The 20,860-nt window shown below is 50.0% G+C and overlaps 1 protein-coding gene across 3 annotated transcripts in view; it reads right to left on the reverse strand.

Moving 5' to 3' along the window:
- Positions 1 to 1,232: 1,232 nt before the first annotated feature.
- Positions 1,233 to 20,860, reverse strand: part of NDST1 (N-deacetylase and N-sulfotransferase 1) — a 65,210-nt gene continuing 45,582 nt past the window's right edge. For all 3 annotated transcript variants that reach the window (XM_032627961.1, XM_032627962.1, XM_032627960.1), the window contains exons 5-15: positions 20,005 to 20,159; positions 19,169 to 19,354; positions 17,413 to 17,541; positions 15,914 to 16,096; positions 14,925 to 15,021; positions 13,576 to 13,699; positions 11,486 to 11,660; positions 8,623 to 8,796; positions 7,858 to 7,967; positions 6,041 to 6,143; positions 1,233 to 2,439 (exon numbers count right to left, since the gene is read on the reverse strand). In XM_032627961.1, the coding sequence (XP_032483852.1) occupies positions 2,320 to 2,439; positions 6,041 to 6,143; positions 7,858 to 7,967; positions 8,623 to 8,796; positions 11,486 to 11,660; positions 13,576 to 13,699; positions 14,925 to 15,021; positions 15,914 to 16,096; positions 17,413 to 17,541; positions 19,169 to 19,354; positions 20,005 to 20,159 (1,556 nt within the window). In that variant the 3' untranslated portion in view covers positions 1,233 to 2,319. The remainder of the gene's footprint in view (positions 2,440 to 6,040; positions 6,144 to 7,857; positions 7,968 to 8,622; positions 8,797 to 11,485; positions 11,661 to 13,575; positions 13,700 to 14,924; positions 15,022 to 15,913; positions 16,097 to 17,412; positions 17,542 to 19,168; positions 19,355 to 20,004; positions 20,160 to 20,860) is intronic.

Consider the following 20,860-nt stretch of genomic DNA (forward strand, 5'->3'; position numbering starts at 1 on the left):
GCGCTGGGAGTCTGGTTCCTGGTGCAGGTAAGTCTTCACAAGCGTACACGCAGGCATGCCACCCTGTCCTCAGACACTCTGCTTCTCATCCCCTGCAGGGTTAGCAGCAACCAGGGTTCCCAGGTTCTAAGGCCCCAATGAGAAGCATGATGGAAACGCTTCACTCAGGAGGCAGTAGAGCCAGATGCAGCTGGCCCCGTAGGACATTCCACTTCTCCATCCCAGTGGACACCCTGGGAACTAAGATCCAGGCTCCCAGGCTGGGAAAGAACCTTTTGAGGTGGGGAGAGCACGACAGGGATGCAAATGCAGATCTGGAACTGAGAAGGCTCAAAGGCACCCTGGCTGGGAAGGAGTGGTTTGTCCCCATATCCTGGAATGACCAAGGGCGTGACTAAAGGAGGGACAGCAACCTGGCACAGAGTAGGGTCCCAAGGACGGGCTCAGAGGCAGTGTGGCACTGGAAGAAGAGCACTGGGCTCGGCATTGGGAGCCTCGAGTTCAATTCTTGGCCCTGCTCCCAATCGGTTCTGTGACATCAGCCCCGGAGGCCACCTCCCATTTCTGGACCTGTGTCCACACCCGTTGAAGGACCCTTCAGCCCCAACATGGTAGAGTCTTCTGAACAAGACAAGGCTCTCCAGAAAGGATTTCCCAGGTGTCAGTTCAAAGCTGAACTGGCAGTGGGAGGGGCTGGGGAAAGGCACCCCAGCCTTAGTCACTTCACATTGTTAAAAGATGGGGGCGGGAGGGGTGGGTAGGAGCAGGCCCCAGCCAGAAAATAGCCCAGAGACCCCCTTGTTGGCAGGGGACCTGGAGACAGTTCTGTGGCTCCCAGGCCAGCTCCCAACCTAGCACCATGTGAGGGGAAGGGGAACAGGCCAGCCTTTAAGCCCCGGAATCTCCTACCCCAACCTGGCTTTTCCTTTGGCCAAAAGTGACCCAGGGTCACCACGCTTCATGAAGCCAGATCTCCTGGAAAGAGTAGGTCTTCCTTATGCATCTCGCCAGCTGTTCACCTGGGGCAGCCCCGGGGCGGCCATGGCACTTGACCTCTCCCAGGGCACTTCCATACTGTGTCCTTGAGGCCTCCGCACGTGAACACGCCCCCCCCCCCCCCCCCCCCCACCGCCGCCCTTCCATCCCATTCTCTAGCACTGAGATATGACGCCCTTTTGGACTGGGGCTTGCCACCATTTTGTACGACTGAATTAAAAACAAACCCAACCAAAAAAAATATAATATATATATATATATACATGTTATATATATATATGTAACACAGTGCGACCCCAGCACCCAGGGTATAAACTCTGGCACCAAGAAAAAAAAATATTAAAATACTTTAGCTTCTTAGTATTTGGGAGGTTAAGGGGCTCTCTAGAAACCCTTGGCCACAGGCAGCTGGCGCAGAGCAGGCATGGCGGTCTCATCAAGTCTGCCCAGCATCTGCCAGGGGCCAAGGCCAGGTGGGCTTAGGGACAACATATGTACACTGGGACATGTATACGGCCGACTCCACGACCGCCTCAGTCCTTTACCACAGGAAACACCACACATGTCATATCCCAGGGGGAAGAACCGGGGTAGGGTTGAGGCCTGGGTCTCTGGGTCCAAATGCGTGGCAGTGCCCCAGGGCCCTGAAGGAGGCCTTTAGGACTGGGTGGGTACTGTAGGAACCAGCGATTCTTCCTCTAAAGAGGGAAGGTGAGATGGTAAGGTATGAAGCAGAATGGGTGTGGAGGTCCAGCGTTCTCTCGAGCTGGACACGCTCACACCCAGCCTAGGGACCACCTCTGGGTTCCCAGCTGCCCCCTCTGAAGAGTCTGGCTTGAACCATCACGGAAACGTCCAATCTCTCTCCCTGGTTTGGCAAAAGCCCCAGCTGGGCTCTTCTCCTCGTTGTCTGGAGGACAGGGAAACTACTACTGAGTGGACACCCTACTGGAGCAGGGAGTGATGGGATGGAGAGGGTAGGGTGGGTAGAACACAGGGACGGAAAACAGAGTCCTATGGACTGCTTCCTACCAGCTTGTGGTCTTCCACCAACAGGAAGTGGCCTCCCCATGGAAAACTATGAGCAGAACGGACCCTGGTTGGTGAAGGAGGTCCTAGAGGCCACCAACCCAGCACTGGACGCTCTGAGGCGCGTGTGGACCTGCCTGGGCTCTTCTCCTGGCCCTACCTGGGCTGCAGCAGAGTATTGCTTGTAAGTACTTGGCCAGCCCGGGCCCAGCTCCCCACTCTGCAGGTCAGTCTGGCTCAGCGTGTGGCGGGACGTCCCTGCCGTCACATTCAGTCTGGCTGTGGTGGCCGTGGCTACCTGGTGTTCTGGAGCTCCTCCCGTAGCCAGGTGGGCAGTGTCTGGCCCATCTTGTACAGCAGCTTGGAAAGCTCAATGTTGTGGTCCCGGTAATAGTCCTTCAGGAAGGCGCGGGACTGTAACATGAAGGAAAGCTCAGATCTTGGTCACGTGCTGACTCAAGAGTGACCCCCCCTCTTCCTTAAAACCACCATTCCATTGGCATCATCCCACACTCCCATTATTTATTCACAATCTTCTTCAAAAATCACAACCTTCAAAAGAAAACTCATATAGTAGGAGCACCAAAATACAGCACACAAGGTCAAACTTCTTGTGATTGATAGGGAGAAGAGAGAGAATTAAAACCAGGGGCAAAGAAGAAAAGGGAAACATAGTATTTTGTTGAGGATTTTTGCATCTATGTTCACTAGCAATACTGGCCTGTAATTTCCTTTTTTTGTGGTATCTTTGTCTGGTTTTGGTATCAGAGTGATGATGGCCTCGTAGAATGAGTTTGGGAGTGTTCCTTCCTGTGTAATTTTTTGGAAGAGTTTCAGAAGGATAGGTGTTAACTCTTCTCTAAATGTTTGATAGAATTTGCCTGTGAAGCTATCTGGTCCTGGGCTTTTGTTTGTTGGAAGACTTTTAATCAGTTTCAATTTCAGTATTTGTGATTGGTCTGTTCACATTTTCTATTCCTTTCTGGTTCAGTCTTGGAAGGTTGTACCTTGCTAAGAATGTTTCCATTTTTTCTAGGTTGTCCATGTTTCCATTTTTTCTAGGTTGTCCATTTTATTGGCATATAGGTGCTTGTCGTAGTTTCTTAGGATCCTTTGTATTTCTGTGGTGTCAGTTGTTACGTCTCCTTTTTCATTTCTAATTCTATTGATTTGAGTCCTCTCTTTTTTAAAAAAACTTTTATTTTTTATCTTTGGCCGTGTTGGGTCTTCGTTGCTGAGCACGGGGCTGTCTCTAGTTGCGGCGAGCCGGGACTACTCTTCATTGGGGTGTGCGCGCTTCTCACTGCAGTGGCTTCTCTTGTTGCAGAGCACTAGCTCTAGGTGCCTGGGCTTCAGTAGTCGCGGAGCACGGGCTTTGTTGGTCCGCAGCATGTGGGATCTTCCCGGACCAGGGCTTGAACCCATGTCCCCTCCATTGGCAGGTGGATTCTTAACCACTGCGCCACCAGGGAAGACGTCCTTTTTTTCTTGGTGAGTCTGGCTAAAGGTTTATCAATTTTGTGTATCTTCTCAAAGAACCAGCTTTTAGTTGTATTGATCTTTGCTATTGTTTTCATCTCTATTTCTGCTCTGATCTTTATCCTCAACAAAATACTAGCAAACTGAATCCAACGATACATTTAAAGGAGCATGATCAAGTGGGATTTATCCCAGGGATGCAAGGATTCTTCAATATCTGCTAATCAATCAATGTGATACACCATATTAACAACTTGAAGAATAAAAACCATATGATCATCTCAATAGATGCAGAAAAAGCTTTTGACAAAATGCAACACCAATTTATGATTAAAAACGCTCCAGAAAGCGGGCATAGAAGGAACCTACCTTAACATAATAAAGTCCATATATGAAAAACCTACAGCTAACATCATTCTCAATGGTGAAAAGCTGAAAGCATTTCCTCTAAGATCAGGAACAAGACAAGGATGTCCACTCTCACCATTTTTATTCAACATAGTTTTTAGAAGTCCTAGCCACGGCAATTAGAGAAAAAGAAGAAATAAAAGGAATCCAAATGGGAAAAGAAGAAGTAAAACCGTCACTGTTTGCAGATGACATGATACTATACACAGAGAATCCTAAAGATGCCACCAGAAAACTACTAGAGCTAATCAATGAATTCGACAAAGTTGCAGGATACAAAATTAATACACAGAAATCTCTTGCATTCCTATACACTAACAAACACTGAAAGATCAGAAAGAGAAATTAAGGAAACACTCCCATTTACCATCGCATCAAAAAGAATGAAATACCTAGATGTAAGGCCGGATACTATAAAACTCTTAGAGGAAAACATAGGCAGAACACTCTCTGACATAAATCGCGGCAAGATCTTTTTTGACCCACCTCCTAGAGTAATGAAAATAAAACCAAAAATAAACAAATGGGAACTAATTAAAAGCTTTTGCACAGCAAATGAAACCATAAACAAAACAAAAAGACAACCCTCAGAATGGGAGAAAATATTTGCAAATGAAGCAACCAACAAGGGATTAATCTCCAAAATATATAAACAGCCCATGCGGCTCAATATCAAAACAACCCAATCAAAAACTGGGCAGAAGGCATAAATAGACGTTTCTCCAAAGAAGACATACAGATGGCCAGAGGCACATGAAAAGATGCTCAACATTGCTAGTTATTAGAGAAATGCAAATCAAAACTACAATGAGACAGCCCCTCACACCAGTCAAAATGGCCATCATTAAAATATCTACAGATGACAAATGCTGGAGAGGGTGTGGAGAAAAGGGAACCCTCCCACACTGTTGGTGGGAATGTAAATTGGTGCAACCACTGTGGAGAACAGTATGGAGGTTCCTTAAAAAACTAAAACTAGATCTATACAATATGATCCAACAATCCTCCTCCTGGGCATATATCCAGAAAAGACAAAAACTCTAATTTGAAAAGATACATGCACCCCAATTTAATAGCAGCACTATTTACAATAGTCAAGATGTGGAAGCAACCTAAGTGTCCATCAACAGATGAACGGATAAAGAAGATGTGGTGTATATATATATATATATATATATATATACACACACACTATAAAATACTCAGCCATTAAAAAGAATGAAATATTGCCATTTGCAGCAATGTGGATGGACCTAGAGATTATCATACTAAGTGAAGTAAGTCAGACAGAGAAAGACAAATACCGTATGATATCACTTATATGTGGAATCTAAAGTATAAATCTATTTACAAAACAGACGCAGAAAACAAACTTATGGTTACCAAAGGGGAAAGGGAAGGGGGAGGGACAAATTAGGAGTATGGGATTAACAGGTATACTGCTATATATAAAACAGATAAGCAACAAGAATTTACTGTATACCACAGGGAACAAGAAACTACCACAATATTATAAATCAACTATACTTCAGTTTTTAAAAAATTATCAAGGGGTAATGGGAAAAAAAGGGAAATGTAACCAGAGTCACAGTGTGTGCCCTTTCCCCTATATCCTTATACATGCCATCCTCAAGAATGCCTTATCCTTCCATGCCATAGGTCCAAATACCACCCCATCCTTCCAGGCCCAACTCGACAGACACCCCCCCACCTCGTCTGAGAAGCCTTCTTACCCATCCAACTTCAAGTGGCATGTCCTTGTTCTGTAGTCTCACAGCACTGCTGTGTAGTCATACCTAACTACACAAAACACTTCCTCCCTTGTATTCTACTTGTTGGCACATGTGACTCATTTCCCTCCTAGACTAGGAGCTCCTTGAAGGCAAAGAGCAGGTCTGATTCATTCTCAAAGCCCCATAGCATTCAGCCCTTGTAGGAGAAATACTCATTTGACTAAATCAGTTCTGATCCACTATATCCCCTAGCCCACATTTCCTCCTGTTAAGAACACCACCCAAGAAACGCCAAGGTCCGTGAGTGCTGCGTGTCAGGTAAAGAGAAGACTCCCTCCAGTACAGGGACCCCCAACATTTATTCCCCTGCCACAGGCAGCAGGTCTGCTACTTACGTCTAAGTCCATCTCTGGGTATTTCCGGCCCTTGCTTTTGCCTAGACACTTGGTTTTTCCTCCTTCGAGCAGCTGGCACCAAAATCCTTTCTTTGGATCAAACCTGTGAAGGTGGGGAAAGCCTGTGGCTGGGAGCTGGCCCGGCCGAGCCCAGCCCCTTCCCACTTCAGGCAATGTTCACAGACCTCAGGAATGGCAGAGCCTCCTAGAAAATCACAGGATCCACTCCCATAGGCACACTCTGGTCTGTGGGACTGATACTTGCATCTGTTTGCCCAAGCTCTGGCTCTGGGCTCCACTAAACACACCTGCCCGCTCTTGCCAGCAGAGGCAGGCCGCACGCTCTGAGATCTCTCTTCTCCTGACTGGGCAGGCTCAGTTGCTGCAGCAAGTCCCTAACATGAACACTTCCCATCCTTCCTTATTCTGGGGATCCTCTTAGCACTCTCCAACTCAGGGGTGAGAACCCAGTAGGGGGAAAGAAGTTTAGTGGAGGTTCTTTTGCTTGTCAGTAAATTCAATCTTTACCAAGAAATGCTGTATCTACAGTTGCATTTAAGCATGGGCATCACTGCAAAGTTGTGTTTTTTTTCTAATGAATTTCAGAAATGATAGAGCAAGACTGCCTTCAGAACTGAAGTCATGCTGGACCTTCAACCGTATTTTGGGGAGAGGAGATCTGATGCTGTCATGGAGAGGAGAGGCATAATGGCATCAGAATTCAGTCCCAGATCAGGAACCATTAGGAGGTTCTTGGGCATGAGGACAGAAGGAAAACACAGTTCACATTTGGCAGGAGAGGGAGATAGGGATTTTTGAATGGGTCCCGGGGTAGGCACATGTGATGGTGATGGCGGGGACGATGGTGATGAGCGTAGCTATCATTTACTGAGATTAGTACATCCCGGGCACTGAGCCAAGAGCCCCACCCACATGCTTTCATTCAAGACAGTGACCCTCCGGAGGTAGGAATTATTACCTTTATCCCCAACTTACGGAGAAGGAAAGTGAGGCTTGAAGGAACTAAGACACATGTCCAAGGCCCACAGTTAAAGAAGATGTCTGGGATCCTAACCCAGGCATCTCTACTGCCACAGCCATACCCGCAGCTGCTGCTCCTTTCTACCCTCAAAGGGAAGGACTGACTACCGTTTTCCACCTTCCGTTTTCAACTTCCAAAGTAAGGAGAAGGGAATATTCTTGCTGAAGGGCTTTCCTAAGAAGGTAGCTGGGGAAGGTGACTATTTCTCCTTCTCTTGAGACTCCCTCATCCAGATGAGCGTGTCACCTGTCTGTGATGTACCCTAGGAGACAGCCTCTCCCCAGTCCTGAGCCCCCTCAACACAGGCTGGCACTTATCCATCTTGGGACAGCGTTCTCAGTGCACTTGCACTGGGTTTTGAGTGATGGGAATGATTAGTCAAGGACAATATTTATAGTATCTTTTTCCTTAAATTATATTGAAGTCATAATCTAATGATAAGAAACCCTTGTGGGAACTGGAATTGCTCATTGCTGGTCTAACTTACTTAGGTAAAACACTGAAAATGTTCAGCCCAGAGTGAAAAGAACACCCCAGGTGTAGGACTGACCAGTGTAGAACAGAGTCATCACCTCACTTTTTCCTGAGTCAATATCTTTATTAATGTGACTCAAGTCATGTTAACTTTCCTGCTAAACTACCATCAGGGACATGCGTACTTCCTCACATTTGCTGACTAGTCTGTGTTTTTCTCCTAATCATTCAAGCCTTTGGCTTTTGGGCCCAGGTGCCTGCTCAGGACATCCCCCCGTTGAAAGGCCAAGGCAACACTCACGCCAAGGTTTTGTGGTAGTCAATGGTGTTCGTCACCCCAAGGAACTTTTGCACTGTGTCCATCACTTTGGCAGGTTCCGTTCGCAGCAGTTTGCCATCCAAGACCAGAATCTGGAAAAAAAGAAAAAGGCGAGTGTGATCTGAACCTGTTTTCACTCCAGTGGCAAACAGGCCCCCGGTCTTCTGGGTCAGCAGCCATGGTCATAAATTGGGGACCCCACACTCTGTAGACTGCTTCTTCCTCCACCTGTGGACGGGAGGTGCCGCCATGCCTCAGTCCTGGGCAGTCTAACTAACTCCCTGCTTTCTGCCAGCTTCCTCTGACCGATGCCATCCTCTCCTAGGGTTTAAAACCCTGCCTGCCCCTCATATCCCTATGACACCCCCTCTCTGCCTCTCTCCAAGTTTTTGGACCACATGTCATTCTCCTGCCTAAACCCTCCAAGGGTTTCCCTAAAACGCCTCAGCAACCTGGCCCCATCTACCTCTGCAACCAGGCTCTCCCTCCGTCACACACGCCTGTCTCCCTCACTCCCAGGGGCCTATGCCAGAGCTTTTTGGGTCCCCTTAGGGATAAAGAGCCTGCTGTGATGGGACAAGGGCTTGGGATAAACAAGACTGAAACCTTTGAAGACCCCAAAGATCTAACTCTCCAATGACACCATGTCTGGCCCTGTAACTGGTAAAAGAGATTTTGAGGCTGTCTGCTAACCGCCCAGAGCCAGGGCTGTGATTGCCCTCCCGAGGGTCAGGGACAGGCAGCTACCTGGTTGGCGTGAAAGGCGCTGAGCCAGCGCTCAATGTGGGTGGCATACCAGCCGGGGACCAGGCAGCGGTTCTGGAGGGCGCGCAGTTTCAAGGATGCATCGGGCGCAGCAGCTGTGATCACCTCGTGGAAGGTGTACTTCAGGGCTACTGGGTCATCATGGGCTCGCTGGTGCTGCAGACAAGGGGAGAGAGAGGGTCAGCATGTCACGTGGAGGGACCAAAGGAAGAGGCTTTTGTGGGACAGAAACCAGGAGGCAGCCAGAAGACCCTGAGCTGGAACCAGGAGCCCTGGGTTCAAGTTCTGGTTCTACCTGTCATTACCCTGTGACTTCAGGGAAGTCATAGCCCCTGGGAGCCCTAGTTTCTCCATCTTTGAGAGATGGGAGTTGGACTAGATCAGAGCTTCCAAATGCTGGTTGCTTCACACCACCTCTGTGATTTCTGCCATATCCATAAACCACCTGTACATGACAAGTCAACGTAAGTTTCTTTGCATTGAATCATCTTTCTTATTCACGTAAATGTATTTCAAAATAAAACTCAATACTGTCTCCATAAATAGAAAATTAGAATCAGTTGTCATATATAAAGGTAATCATTCACAAATACAATAAAAATAAAGCAATGTTCTCAAACACCAGGGAGATACAAAGGGCCTGTCTGCTACAGGCCCTGATACAGTCATGAGGGTGGGGCCCCTGTGATGGGATTGGTGCCCTTGTAAGAAGAGGCACCAGAGTTTGCTTGCCTGCTCTGCCATGTGAGGACACAGAAGGTGGCTGTCTAAAAGCCAGGAAGAGAGCTCTCACCAAGAACCAAACCGACTGTCCCCTTGATCTTGGACTTAGACTTCTAGGCTCCAGAACCGTGAGAAAAAAATTCTGTTGTTTAATCCACCCAACCTATAATATTTTGCTATGGCAACCCAAGCAGTCTAAGACAGAAGGATTGGGAAAGAATTGGAAAGGGGAAAACACCAGGTTTGAACCACCTAAAATAATGCCACGGGCAGTCGGCATCTGCATAATTCCCAAGTCCAGAGATCAGGAACCTGTCCACCCGGGGTAACCCTCACGAGCCCCTACACCTCCACTGAAGATCACACAGAGCTTGGGTGGGGGAGGTGCAATAATGGTGCATAACAGCTCCCCCTCCTGACCTCCCCTCTGAGGCAGGCCACTGTCCTTCCTCTCCCTCCAGCACCTTCCTGGATCCTCCTGGTAGGAATTAGTCCCCCTTCTCCTTATCCCGCCTCAACCATGGACAGAAGAAACAGGGTCTTAGACCTCGAGGAGCTGGGTTCAAAATGGCAGCATATGAACTTGAGCTAGTCACCTGGCTTGCTGAACCTTGGTCTTCTCATCTGTGAGAGGGGACACGCACAAAGCCCTCTGCCCTCTAGAAAACTGCCGTGACGCTCCAATGAGGTGAAGAGGTAGAGCAGGAGCATTAGAACAGAATGGGGACGGATTGCAGCCAGGGCCGCTTTCCCTCTACAGCCTTCTCCTTCCTCTTTCCTTCCCCCGATAAGAGCAGACAGCCAATCTCTGCTCATTGCCAGGAGGTGGGGAACACTCGGCAGAGCAGAAAAGAGAAGTGGCCTTTATTCCCCCAAAGACAAAGCCCAGAGGGAAGGAGAATACTGAGGTATAGACAGAAAATCCTAGAGAAGCAAGTGGAAGAGAGAGATTGCCCACCAGACGAGGAGGGTCCCCAGGCTTGGGGAGTGAGAAGAGAGAGAGAGAGGTCTGTGGGAACAGGGAGCAAAGAGGGTCTGCACCTGCCTCCTACCAGCCTGTGGCCACAATGAGGCCCCAGAGAGGAGGCTCAGAGGGTGGCCAGACCTAGAGGGGCCTTCCTTGATCGGCTCTAGACGAGGAAGCCCCACGCCCTGGCACTGTGGCATAATCTTAGGAAGACTGGCAGGCAGGGGAGGAAAACCCCCAAAAGGCCAGAGCCTAAGCTTTCCTGTAAGCCCAGTGGAATGATGTTCAGAAAAAATGAAGTCATGTCATTGAAATTAAAGAAAATTCTAGTTCTTACATAGTCAGGTAGGAACTAGGAGTTACACTCTCTAGCACAAACTGCAGTCCACATAACTTCCTTACCTGATCGAGCATTTGCATTCTCCACTAAGAATGGCAGGTCCTGTGTCTTGTCCTTCTCTGATTTCCCACCTCCCTTCCACCCCGTGCCCAGCAAGGAGGCCACAGTTAGTATGAGCCCAGATCACTGTTCACCGAATCTAGGCTTCATCAAGATGGAATCAGCCTCCACCTCTTGTTGATGTCAGAGTCAGAGGCAGGTCCCCAGACGAAGCTGGGAGGGTGAGCAGGTAACTCGGCTGGTATTCAACATGGATTTCTGCCTGGCTTCTCCTCCGGGCTAGAAGTGCAGTGGAGGCGGGACCATTCTTACCCACCACGGCATTCCAGGAGCCTACTGAGGGCTGGCACAAAGGAGGCGCAAAATAAATATTTGCTGAGGGACTTCCCTGGTGGCCCAGGGGTTAAGAATCCGCCTGCCAATGCAGGGGAGACGGGTTCGAGCCCTGGTCCGGGAAGATCCCACGTGCCGCGGAGCAACTAAGCCCGTGCGACACAACTACTGAGCCTGCGCTCTAGAGCCCGTGAGCCACAACTACTGAAGCCCGTGTGCCTAGAGCCCGTGCTCCGCAACAAGAGAAGCCACTGCAATGAGAAGCCCATGCACCACAATGAAGACCCAATACAGCCAAAAATAAATAAATAAAATTTAAATAAATAAATAAAATTTAAATAAATAAATATTTGCTGGTATTTATTGGTGGCTGAGCGGTAGACAGAGCCCGTACCCCCACCCAGGGCCCCACCCCGGCTCACCTGGTACCAGGAATAGGCTCGGTCTGCTGGGTTGATGAGGATGGTCAAGACCTTGGCCTTGGGTAACAGGGCAGCCGCCCGCCGGGGAGCCACTTCCGAATCAAAGTAGTTGGCGCTTTTCTCAAAGTAGAAGTCAGAGGTGGTGTTGGAGGGGATAGGGAAGAACTCCATGTACCTGCAGGAAGCCCAGAGAGCAGGGCTCGCAGGCAAGACCCAGGATGAAGGGGCCTGAGGGATGCAGCTGGGAGGGCCGCGGTGGCTGGGGGTGGAACTTGAGAAAGCAAGCAGGCACATGGCTCTCAGTCAAACAAGGACTCACTTCTGGCAGGGGTCCTAGACGGAGTGGTCACTTGGCAGTGTCCCTTTTATGAATTTATTCCTTTTTCGGGGAGACTCTGGGGTCAGGAGGATGTGAAGACTTGTGGGTGTGGTATGGGTGGCAGGGTATGGGAAGAGGGCTGCATCTTTCCATCCTAAATGGGATGGTCCCAGAGTGAAACTGGCAGGGCCCTAACTCTCACTGCCGCTAGGGGGCAAGCGGGGATGCCTCTGACCCGGGGACGCCAGCACTGAGGGGAGGGATGCCCTCTGCTGCCTCCAGACTGACCTCTGATGGTGCTTTCTAAGCTGCTACTGTGGACCAGGAGACAAGGCGGGGATGGGGTTCACCTCCTGCCACCCATACCCCCTCCCCGGCCTCATACGGGTGAACCTGATAGCTTCCCAGATGAACCTCCCACATCACACCCAGAGTGACTGTCCACACCAGTCCTTTGAGATCACCTGTAGGTTGAGGGCCCCTCAGAAAACTAAGTGAACACTCCAGACCCTCCCAGGAGCACCTACTGAGGCAAAATAGAGGTACACCTTCAGGGGTTTGAGGGAACCAGAACCCACAAAGCCTACCCCAGTTAAGGACGTAGGATCCCTACTCTATCCTGTGAGATAGGGTTTCTCTTAGGTGGTCCCCGGGACCCCTTTATCAGAAATCAGAATCACCTGGGGGCTTGTGAGAGTTCTGCACCCCTACAAACAAAATCAAAATCTTGAGAATGGAGCCGAGAAACTGCTAGCTCTCTCACATTTCTGAATTTTCTCTACAAAATAGCATTTTTACGTCCACAATCCATCGTTTGTTATATCTAAATGGAGAAAGCTCTGAGAAAGAAGCTTTTTTCCTAAGTTTGTAGCAAAGACATTTGGCAGCAAAACCTGACTTATGAATCTCACTTGGCATAAATATTCACATACTTTGCTACAGATATATTAATGTATTTGCTAATGGGCACTGCCCCAGACCTTGGTGAAGGTGCTGTTAAAGATACTGTGTCTCTCTAAATCCGGAAAGAGGTGACTTTCAGTAATGCATCTGGCTACAGTGGGTTTTAGATAAGAGATTGTGGCAATATTGGAGCGAGAAATAGGTAGATTGACAGATGATTGGTTAATTGAAAGACAGCTAGAAAGAGACTGATGGAAATACACACAGAAAAATACCACAACACAAACAGAAGAATGCCCATGATCTCTCTCCTCAGGTAAACCACTGACATAAAAATAATAAACAAGAGTAACACATGGGTTACAACCGCTGGTGACAGGTTCTGGTGAGAATCTGCAATTTCAACCACCTCCCCAGGAGACTCCCTGAAGGCTAGAAAGCCACCTCTGAAGGGCTCACAAGAACACCTCCTGCTCCACAGTCAGCCATCCACAGTGGGAACGGCCAGCCTTCGGGTCAGAACCCTTGGATTTCAGCCCCAGCTCTCAGGACCTCGGGCATGTCCCTCTTCTCCTCTGGGACTCAGGGTGTTTCTGTGCAGGCGAGGGAGGGGCTGGACTTTGATTTCTAGTATTCTCAGAGCCCAGGCAATAATGTAAAGGGGCAAAGGGCTTCCTCATCAACTATCCCATCTGTGACCAGGCTCCAGCATCATGACTCAAGGGTCACCGTGTTTTGTCCCTGTTTACAGGAACTAGCTGTGTTTAAGCGAGCGCCAGCTGCTTCCTGCTGTGGCCACAGCAGACCTCCTCCTGGGTAGACTCCATGGCGACCATCCCATCCCACTGTTGACAGAAGGCCCACTCACCAGTCGATGCCTTTGTGATAGTTGTGGCCATTAAAAAACTGGATCTCCTCAAAGGTCTCGGAGCTGGGGTAGTTGCTGCTGAGGTCGGGGTGCATGCCCAGGAACAGGTAGAGGGCCGTGGTGCCTGCGGGGAGGGAAGGTAGGTGAGACCTGGGCCCAGCGCCCCAACACAAAGATGGAGTCTGAAATTCTGGGTTCTGGTCCTGGCTCTCCATTACTCACTGGGAGATACTGGAAAAGTCCCTTCCCTTCTCTGGGTTTAGTTTCCTCATCTGTACCATGAAGGAATCATACTAAACTCAGGATGGGCAAATACATGGCTTGCACGTGGGCACGCCAACTCCTGCATCCACTGCAGACATCACTAAACCATCACAGCATTCTTCATCACTAAACAAAGACTTGGCCTCAGAATCCTCTCACCACTGTACTCCAGCAGTCATGTCCACTTGATTACTGTCTCCTCATAATCCAGGAATTAGACGGTTTCTGCTGGTCCCTCTGGCTCTGGGCCTCTGTGCTCTCTGGCACTTCGGAGGAACTCAAGGACAAGGGAGTTCCAGACTCTCCAGTATGCTGACATGAAATTCTTGAAGGGCTAAGAAATCTGGCTCAGATGCCTCCTCTTTCGGTACCCTTCCTTCACTCATACTCCCTCCCCTAATTGACAGTACAGGACTGACCCCCTCCTTTAGAGAGTTCATTCCTTTCCTACATGTGAGTCTACAGTTAATATGCTATAATGAGAGGTTCCAGAAGAGAAGGAGACTACAGAGTTTGGTGATCAAGAGTATAAGTTTTGGGGTCACAGAGACCAGAGTTCCAGACCTGGATCTGCCATTTCCTAACTAAATGTGTTAGGGAAATCACTTAACTTCTCTGAGCCTTGAGTGTTTTGTCTGTAACATGGGAGTACCCATCCATGCCATATAGTGCGCATGGTAAATACTTAGCAACCATCTCTCCTCTGCTCCCTCCTGTACCTCTGGCAGACATGACTAATTGATCACAGTCTTCTTTGCTCTGTACCAGTTTTGCCTGGCACTGCTCCAACATGCAGAGTAGCGGATCTGGGCTTCTCTGATTTTACTCTGAGACTCCCAGCAGGACACAGCGAGAGCTCCCTGAGGCTGTGGTTCAGGACAGACAGGAGAATCCAATGCCCATCCTCTATCCTCTTCCCACCTCCACACTGATGGGCAATTCATGTTCACCCCAGCTTCGCTCTCACTTCCTGGGAAAGAGGGGGCAGATTACTGGGGAGTGGGACTAGGGCATGGTGGCCCCCAGAATTCTGTGGCTGAGAGAGCAGGCACTGGGGGAGGCTGGTCAAGAATGGAGAGACCTGCCTGTTTTCTGGGGGCCAATGATGAGGAGCTTTGGGAAGCGGTCACACGTCTTCTCCTTGGACCAGATGTCTTTATGGCGTTTGTCTTCACAGGGATCCTAAAACAACAGGGGAAGAGATGTCAGGGGTGCCCAAGAATGGACACTGGACTCCCACTGCACATGGATATGTGGCTCTTACAGCCCTGAATGACAAGTGTAACTGCATGTGCCCTTGTCACATCCCCATCTCGGGACACTGAACGGCTGGCAGGCAGCAACCATTTCTAGTCAGTCTCACGCTCCCAGACATAGCCTAGTAAAATGCTCAGCACAACACTTGGCTCGTGAGCTCCTATTGTTGAATTTAAAAGTTCAGCAAGAGGTCAGCGAACTTTCTCTATAAAGTTTAGTAAACCTTTTGAAATGTTTAGTAAATATTGTATTTTAGGCTTGGGTACTATCCGGTCTGTTGCAACTACTCAGCTGTTGTAGCTTGAAAGCAGCCACAGATGGTACGTACAAGAATGAGTGTGGCCATGTTCCAATAAAACTTTATTTACAAAAACAGACTGCAGGCCAGACTGGCTCACAAGCCATGGTTTGTGGACCCCTGAAACCATCAATTCCAGCTTCTGCTTCCAGTTTTTTACAGCGCCCTGGGGCAACTTCCCCAAGAACTGTCCCCCAAGCCCTCTGATCAGTCCCCTTTCCCATGCTCAGAGCCTGCTGGAGTGAGAAGGTACATGCCAGGCAGGGCAGCTGCTTTCCACACTTGTGTACACTGTGTTCCCGTACAGTTCTGTGGTGCTGTTTTTCAGAGGTGAGTGTGCATGCACATAGGTCTGCAGGGAAGGTCTAGTGTGAACAAGAACAAGCAAGCATGCCCACGCTGGTGAGCAAGTGTGCACCTGAGTTTACACTTGAGAGAGCATGAGGGCCTGAGGACTGAGTCCCTGAGACCATACCTGGGGTGCATGCCCGTGGGTGGTAGGCCTTCCATCCCACCCACCTGCCAGAGCGGGTCCTTCTCCTCAGAGAAGATCTGGAAGTACTTCTGGGCCAGCTGCACCGGGGGCAGTGTCTGCAGCCGGAGGTTGGTCCAAGAGTGCAGGAAACGCACCAGGTGCTTGAAGGTGTACAGGCCCAGGCGGTCGTTCCCGTAGTTGGACAGGTGCGTCATGAAGATGCTAATCTGCTCCGGGGAGGGGAGATGTGAGGCGGGGCCAGTCAGCCTCTGAGCCCCTTTCACTACCTTCACCCCCACTTCTGACCCTCTGGTCTTGCTTGAGCTTGTATGGCCGCGCTCAATGACCAGTCCAAGGTTCACCGGGGCCGTCAATAAACTCACCGTGTGAGCTTGGGCTAGGTACAGCCAGGTGAATCTGGTCTGACACCTGAAAGGGGAAGCTGACCTCCTGTGCATGTCATATGGGTGCTCTTTTCTACTTTTTTGGCAGGAGGGTGAGGGGGTGCGTGGAAGATAAGGGGTACACGGTTACCCCATAAAGCTGATAACACCACCACTTGATATCTATCTAATATTATTAAAGTATGGATGATTATTTCCATTTTACAGATAAGGAAAGAGAGACCCAGAAAGTTCAGCTGAACTTTCAGCTGAACTATATATATAGTGCATTTTAAACTATCTATCTATGTAGATATATAGTTTAATATATAGCTTAACAGATTCAGTTTACTATGTATATTTATACAATATTTATATTTTTATACACAAACACAAAGATTGGAAAAAGAACAGACAAAAATGCCAACACTAATGGACTTCCCTGGTGGTGCAGACTAATAAGAACCTGCGGTATAAAAAAAATTAAATTCAATTCAAAAATTAAAAAAAATAAACAAAATAAACAAAATAACAAGTTAAAAAAAAAAGGGGGGCTTCCCTGGTGGCGCAGAGGTTGAGAGTCCGCCTGCTGATGCAGGGGACACAGGTTCGATCCCTGGTCCGGGAAGATCCCACATGCCGCGGAGCAACTAAGCCCGTGCGCCACAACTACCAAGCCCGCGCTCTAGAGCCCGTGAGCCACAACTACTGAGCCTGCATGCTGCAACTACTGAAGCCCGTGTGCCTAGAGCCCGTGCTCCGCAACAAGAGAAGCCACTGCGATGAGGAGCCCGCGCACCGCAACGAAGAGTAGCCCCCGCTCACTGCAATCAGAGAAAACCTGTGCGCAACAACGAAGACCCAACGTAGCCAAAATCAAATAATTAAATAAATAAATTTATTTTTAAAAAAGTGCCAACACTATTGTATGGAAGTGCAAGATTATAAAAGGGACAAAAAGACTTCTCAGATTCTCCACCAAGGTCATGCAGAGGAGCGGGGACACAGCCAGGGCTAGAGTGCGGGTTTCCCAACTCCTGGCTGCACACTTGCTCCTGCCCCTCCCCCCAGGCCTGGGAAGGCCTGCCTCGGCTGCAGACGACTGTCAGACTGTCCCGCAGCCCCTCCTCACCGCCAGCCAAGGGCTGTGGAGCACTCACAGGGTTGAGGAGCACCGTGAGGAAGAGCTCGCCCCCGTTGATGATCTTGTCCAGCTCGCTGGAGCCACCTGGGTACTCGTTGTAGAAGATCGTGTGTGTGAAGAGGCCGCAGGTCTGCCGCGGGAGGACCTGAGGATGGGGCGGGAGAGACGAGCTATGGCTTCTCCAGGCACGGATGGTGACGAGCAGGGTCACCAGAAAGGGGACCTCAGAAAGGCAGCCTCTTGTGTGACCACACACACCCCAACCCTTGGGGGTCTTCTCCACCAAAGACCTGCAGCCTGTGACACTCCCCCAAGTAAGCCCAGGGGCCCTTGCCATTTTACATCTGTGAACACTTTTCATATTTCTCTGTACAAAATGAGCAGACTCCAAAGTAACAGGGACAGGCAAGTGAGAATGTTTCTGGAAATTTGGACTGTGTGCCCAGCGAGGGTCCCTGCCCCTCTCTAGAGCAGCTCTCCCAGGCACGATCTGTGACTTCTCTCCTGACTTTACAACCTGCCTCATAGCACTCTTGGTTGTACATGGGTTTAGCTGTTTAGTATGCGATCCAGGAGGGCAGAGAACTCACCCGTCTCGTCACCGCCTCATCCCCAGAGTCAGTAGGAATGCCTGGGAGGTCAGAGGATAGATGGATGCAGGCATGAATCTGGCCTTCCCATGACTGCCCATCTGGACTGATGAGAACCGTCTAGCCACTCCAGTGGCTGAGGCCAAAAACCTGGAGTCATCCTTGCCTTACCTCTCTCTCCCATACTCTATATCCAAGTCATCAGCAATTCCTGTTGGCTGTAACTTCTAAATATGTCCAGAATGTGATCACGTCCCAGCATTGCACCCTGGTCCAAGCCACTATGCCTCAACGGGAAGACTGCAGCGGCCTCCTAACTGGTCTCCCTGCTCCCCACTTGGCCCCCTACAGGCTTTGCAACTCACAGCAGCCAGAATGATGGAAATCCTCTTAAAATATGAGTTAGATCATAAGAGCACTCCATTCAAAACCCTCCCATCACAGACTAAAAGCTAAAGTCCATCCAGAGGCCTTATGTTGCCCTGCATGATCTGGTCCATCAATCACCCCTCTGGCCTCATCTCCTACCACCTCCCCCCAACTTGCTCCCTTCCAGCCATACTTGTCTCTTAGTTGGTCCTCAAAACCACGCAGCACAAGCCTGCCTCAGGGCCTTTGCACTTGTCTTCTCTGCCACGCATGCTCTTCCTCATGTAGCAGCATGGCTCATTCCCAGGAAGGCTCTCCCTAACCATCCTGTTTAAGCTTCTCCTCTCCTCAGTACTCCCTGTCTCCATTCCCTGCTTGATTTTTCTCCACAGCATTTATGCCATCTGACCATTGTATACTTTACACAGTTATGAATGCACTGTCTCCTGCCACTAGAATGTCAGGTCTACAAAGGTGAGGACTTTTGATTTTGTGCACTTCAGTATTCCCAGTGTGTAGAAAAGCGACAGACACACATTTTACATAAGCCAACGAATGGATGAGACAGAGGCCTTTCCCAGGGCCTCACTAGAGGCCCATTAAAGAATGCTCATCTCCTGATCCCCTGTCACAAAAGCATAGGAGTAGCTCACGAAAGAGGCAGACTGGTAGTCCTCCTTCCCCGGGATAGAGAGCCTCAGGTGACAGAGGGGACAGTAGAAAGTGGCCTGAAACCCCTAACCAGCTCCCCAGACTCATGCGTCCCAGGAGAGCATGTGCACACCCGCCTCCCAGGCTCTGGGCCACACTCACCATGATGCCGTTGTGGATGAAGCCGCGGCGGTAGCGGGCTGGCTTCAGGTGGGGGTACTCCTCCGTGCTGGTCACGCGGATGTTCCACACCTGCTTCCAGGCCTCGTACAGCTGCACGTGCACAGGGTACACGCCCGAGTGGTGGGGCGCCACTGCGTACCCCATGTCTGTGGGAATGCCGTGCTCCTGGGGAGAGGAGGGCCAGGGCAGGGTGAGCAGAGGGTTTCTTCCCCTCTGGGCTTTATCTCCCCTTTGCAGAGAAAAATCAGAGGCTAGAACGGCAGAGCAGCGGGTCTGAGCCCTTGAGGTGCAGATGGGGAAGCTGAGGCTCAGGGCCCAGAGTCTCGGAAAGAGGCACCAGCCAAGCCGGGACTCCAATTCGGCCCAGCATTCACTTCCTCCAGCACCAGGAGTGAGGAACAAGGACGGGTGCTGTTCCTGCCTCTCTTGGCCTCTGACTGGCTGGTGGCTCAGGCTGAGCCAGCAAGCAGGCTTCATCCCCTCCTTGCTGGGCATCTCCTCCAGCCTTCTGGGGTACCCACTCTAGCCTGAGGATGAGAGCTTGGGCTCAGGAAGCAAACAGGCCTGGGTTTAAGTCCTGCACGGACCTCTTATTAGCTGGTGTGGCCTCCCAGAGCTCCAGTTTCTTGTTTAAAATGAGGGTATTGAGATACCAGCCTCTTGGGATCCCTGTGAGGCTTTAATGAGACAGCAGCTATAAAGATGTTAATAAAAAGCTGTCAGACGAACTGCAGAAGCAGCACAAGGCCAGTACTTCTGACCCCCAGCCCAGCCCCGAGCCCTCCCGGCTCTGCCCTGTAGGGAATCTTACTCACGACAGCGAACTTCTTGTTCAGGGCCATCTGCTCAGCCAGTACGGACTGGTTGTGGAAAAGGTGGGGCTGCATGTGGCTCCACATGTGGGGGAACCACCAAAACTCCTTCACGTACGACAGCAGCAGGTCGTCCCCCGCGTCCTCAGCATCAGTACCTACAGCCCGAGCACAGGCAGCTCAGCCCGGCCCACCTGCCATGAGGCCTGGTGATGGGTGTGCACGGCCACAGCCCACCTGAGAGCTGCTTAGAGCGGTTCCGTGAGCTACAGTGTGGGGCAGATAGAGCCCCAGTCCAGGGCCCTGGATTCGAGCATGGCCTTGACTCAGTGGGTGACTTTGGCCAAGTACTCCCCATCTCTGGCCCTTGGGGCCTGTCTATGCAATATGCAGTTCAGAGGCAATGATTCTAATGGTTTCTTCTAGCTCTGACTTGCCTGCTGTGATCCTATTCCTATTTTTCTACTGGGTCATTTGTCTTTTACTTATTGACTTGTAGATGCTCTTTGTATATGTACAAGATGTTTAACCCTGTCTTGTGTATATCACTACAACTACATCTGATATGCTAAGGGTTAAGAATATAAAAATACACACAGACAACCAAGTGTTGCTCTTATTTGGCTTTGGAGCTATGCTGCAGACTTTCCTCCCAGAACTGCAGACTAATAGGGTTTGCCTAGAACTCAAGAGAGGCTGTCCTCACTGTGACCCACGCAAAAGGCAGCTCGAGGGAATGCTCACTACAGATGACTACTCAGAGGCTGTTCCCTTCTGCCCAGTCCCAAGGGGCAGCTTGTGAGGACCTTGGGAAAGCCCCCAAGAGGAGGGCAAGTATGAACCAGGCAACCCTGAGCCT

Source organism: Phocoena sinus, chromosome 3 (genome assembly GCF_008692025.1).
Source record: "Phocoena sinus isolate mPhoSin1 chromosome 3, mPhoSin1.pri, whole genome shotgun sequence".
Classification (NCBI taxonomy): domain Eukaryota; kingdom Metazoa; phylum Chordata; class Mammalia; order Artiodactyla; family Phocoenidae; genus Phocoena; species Phocoena sinus.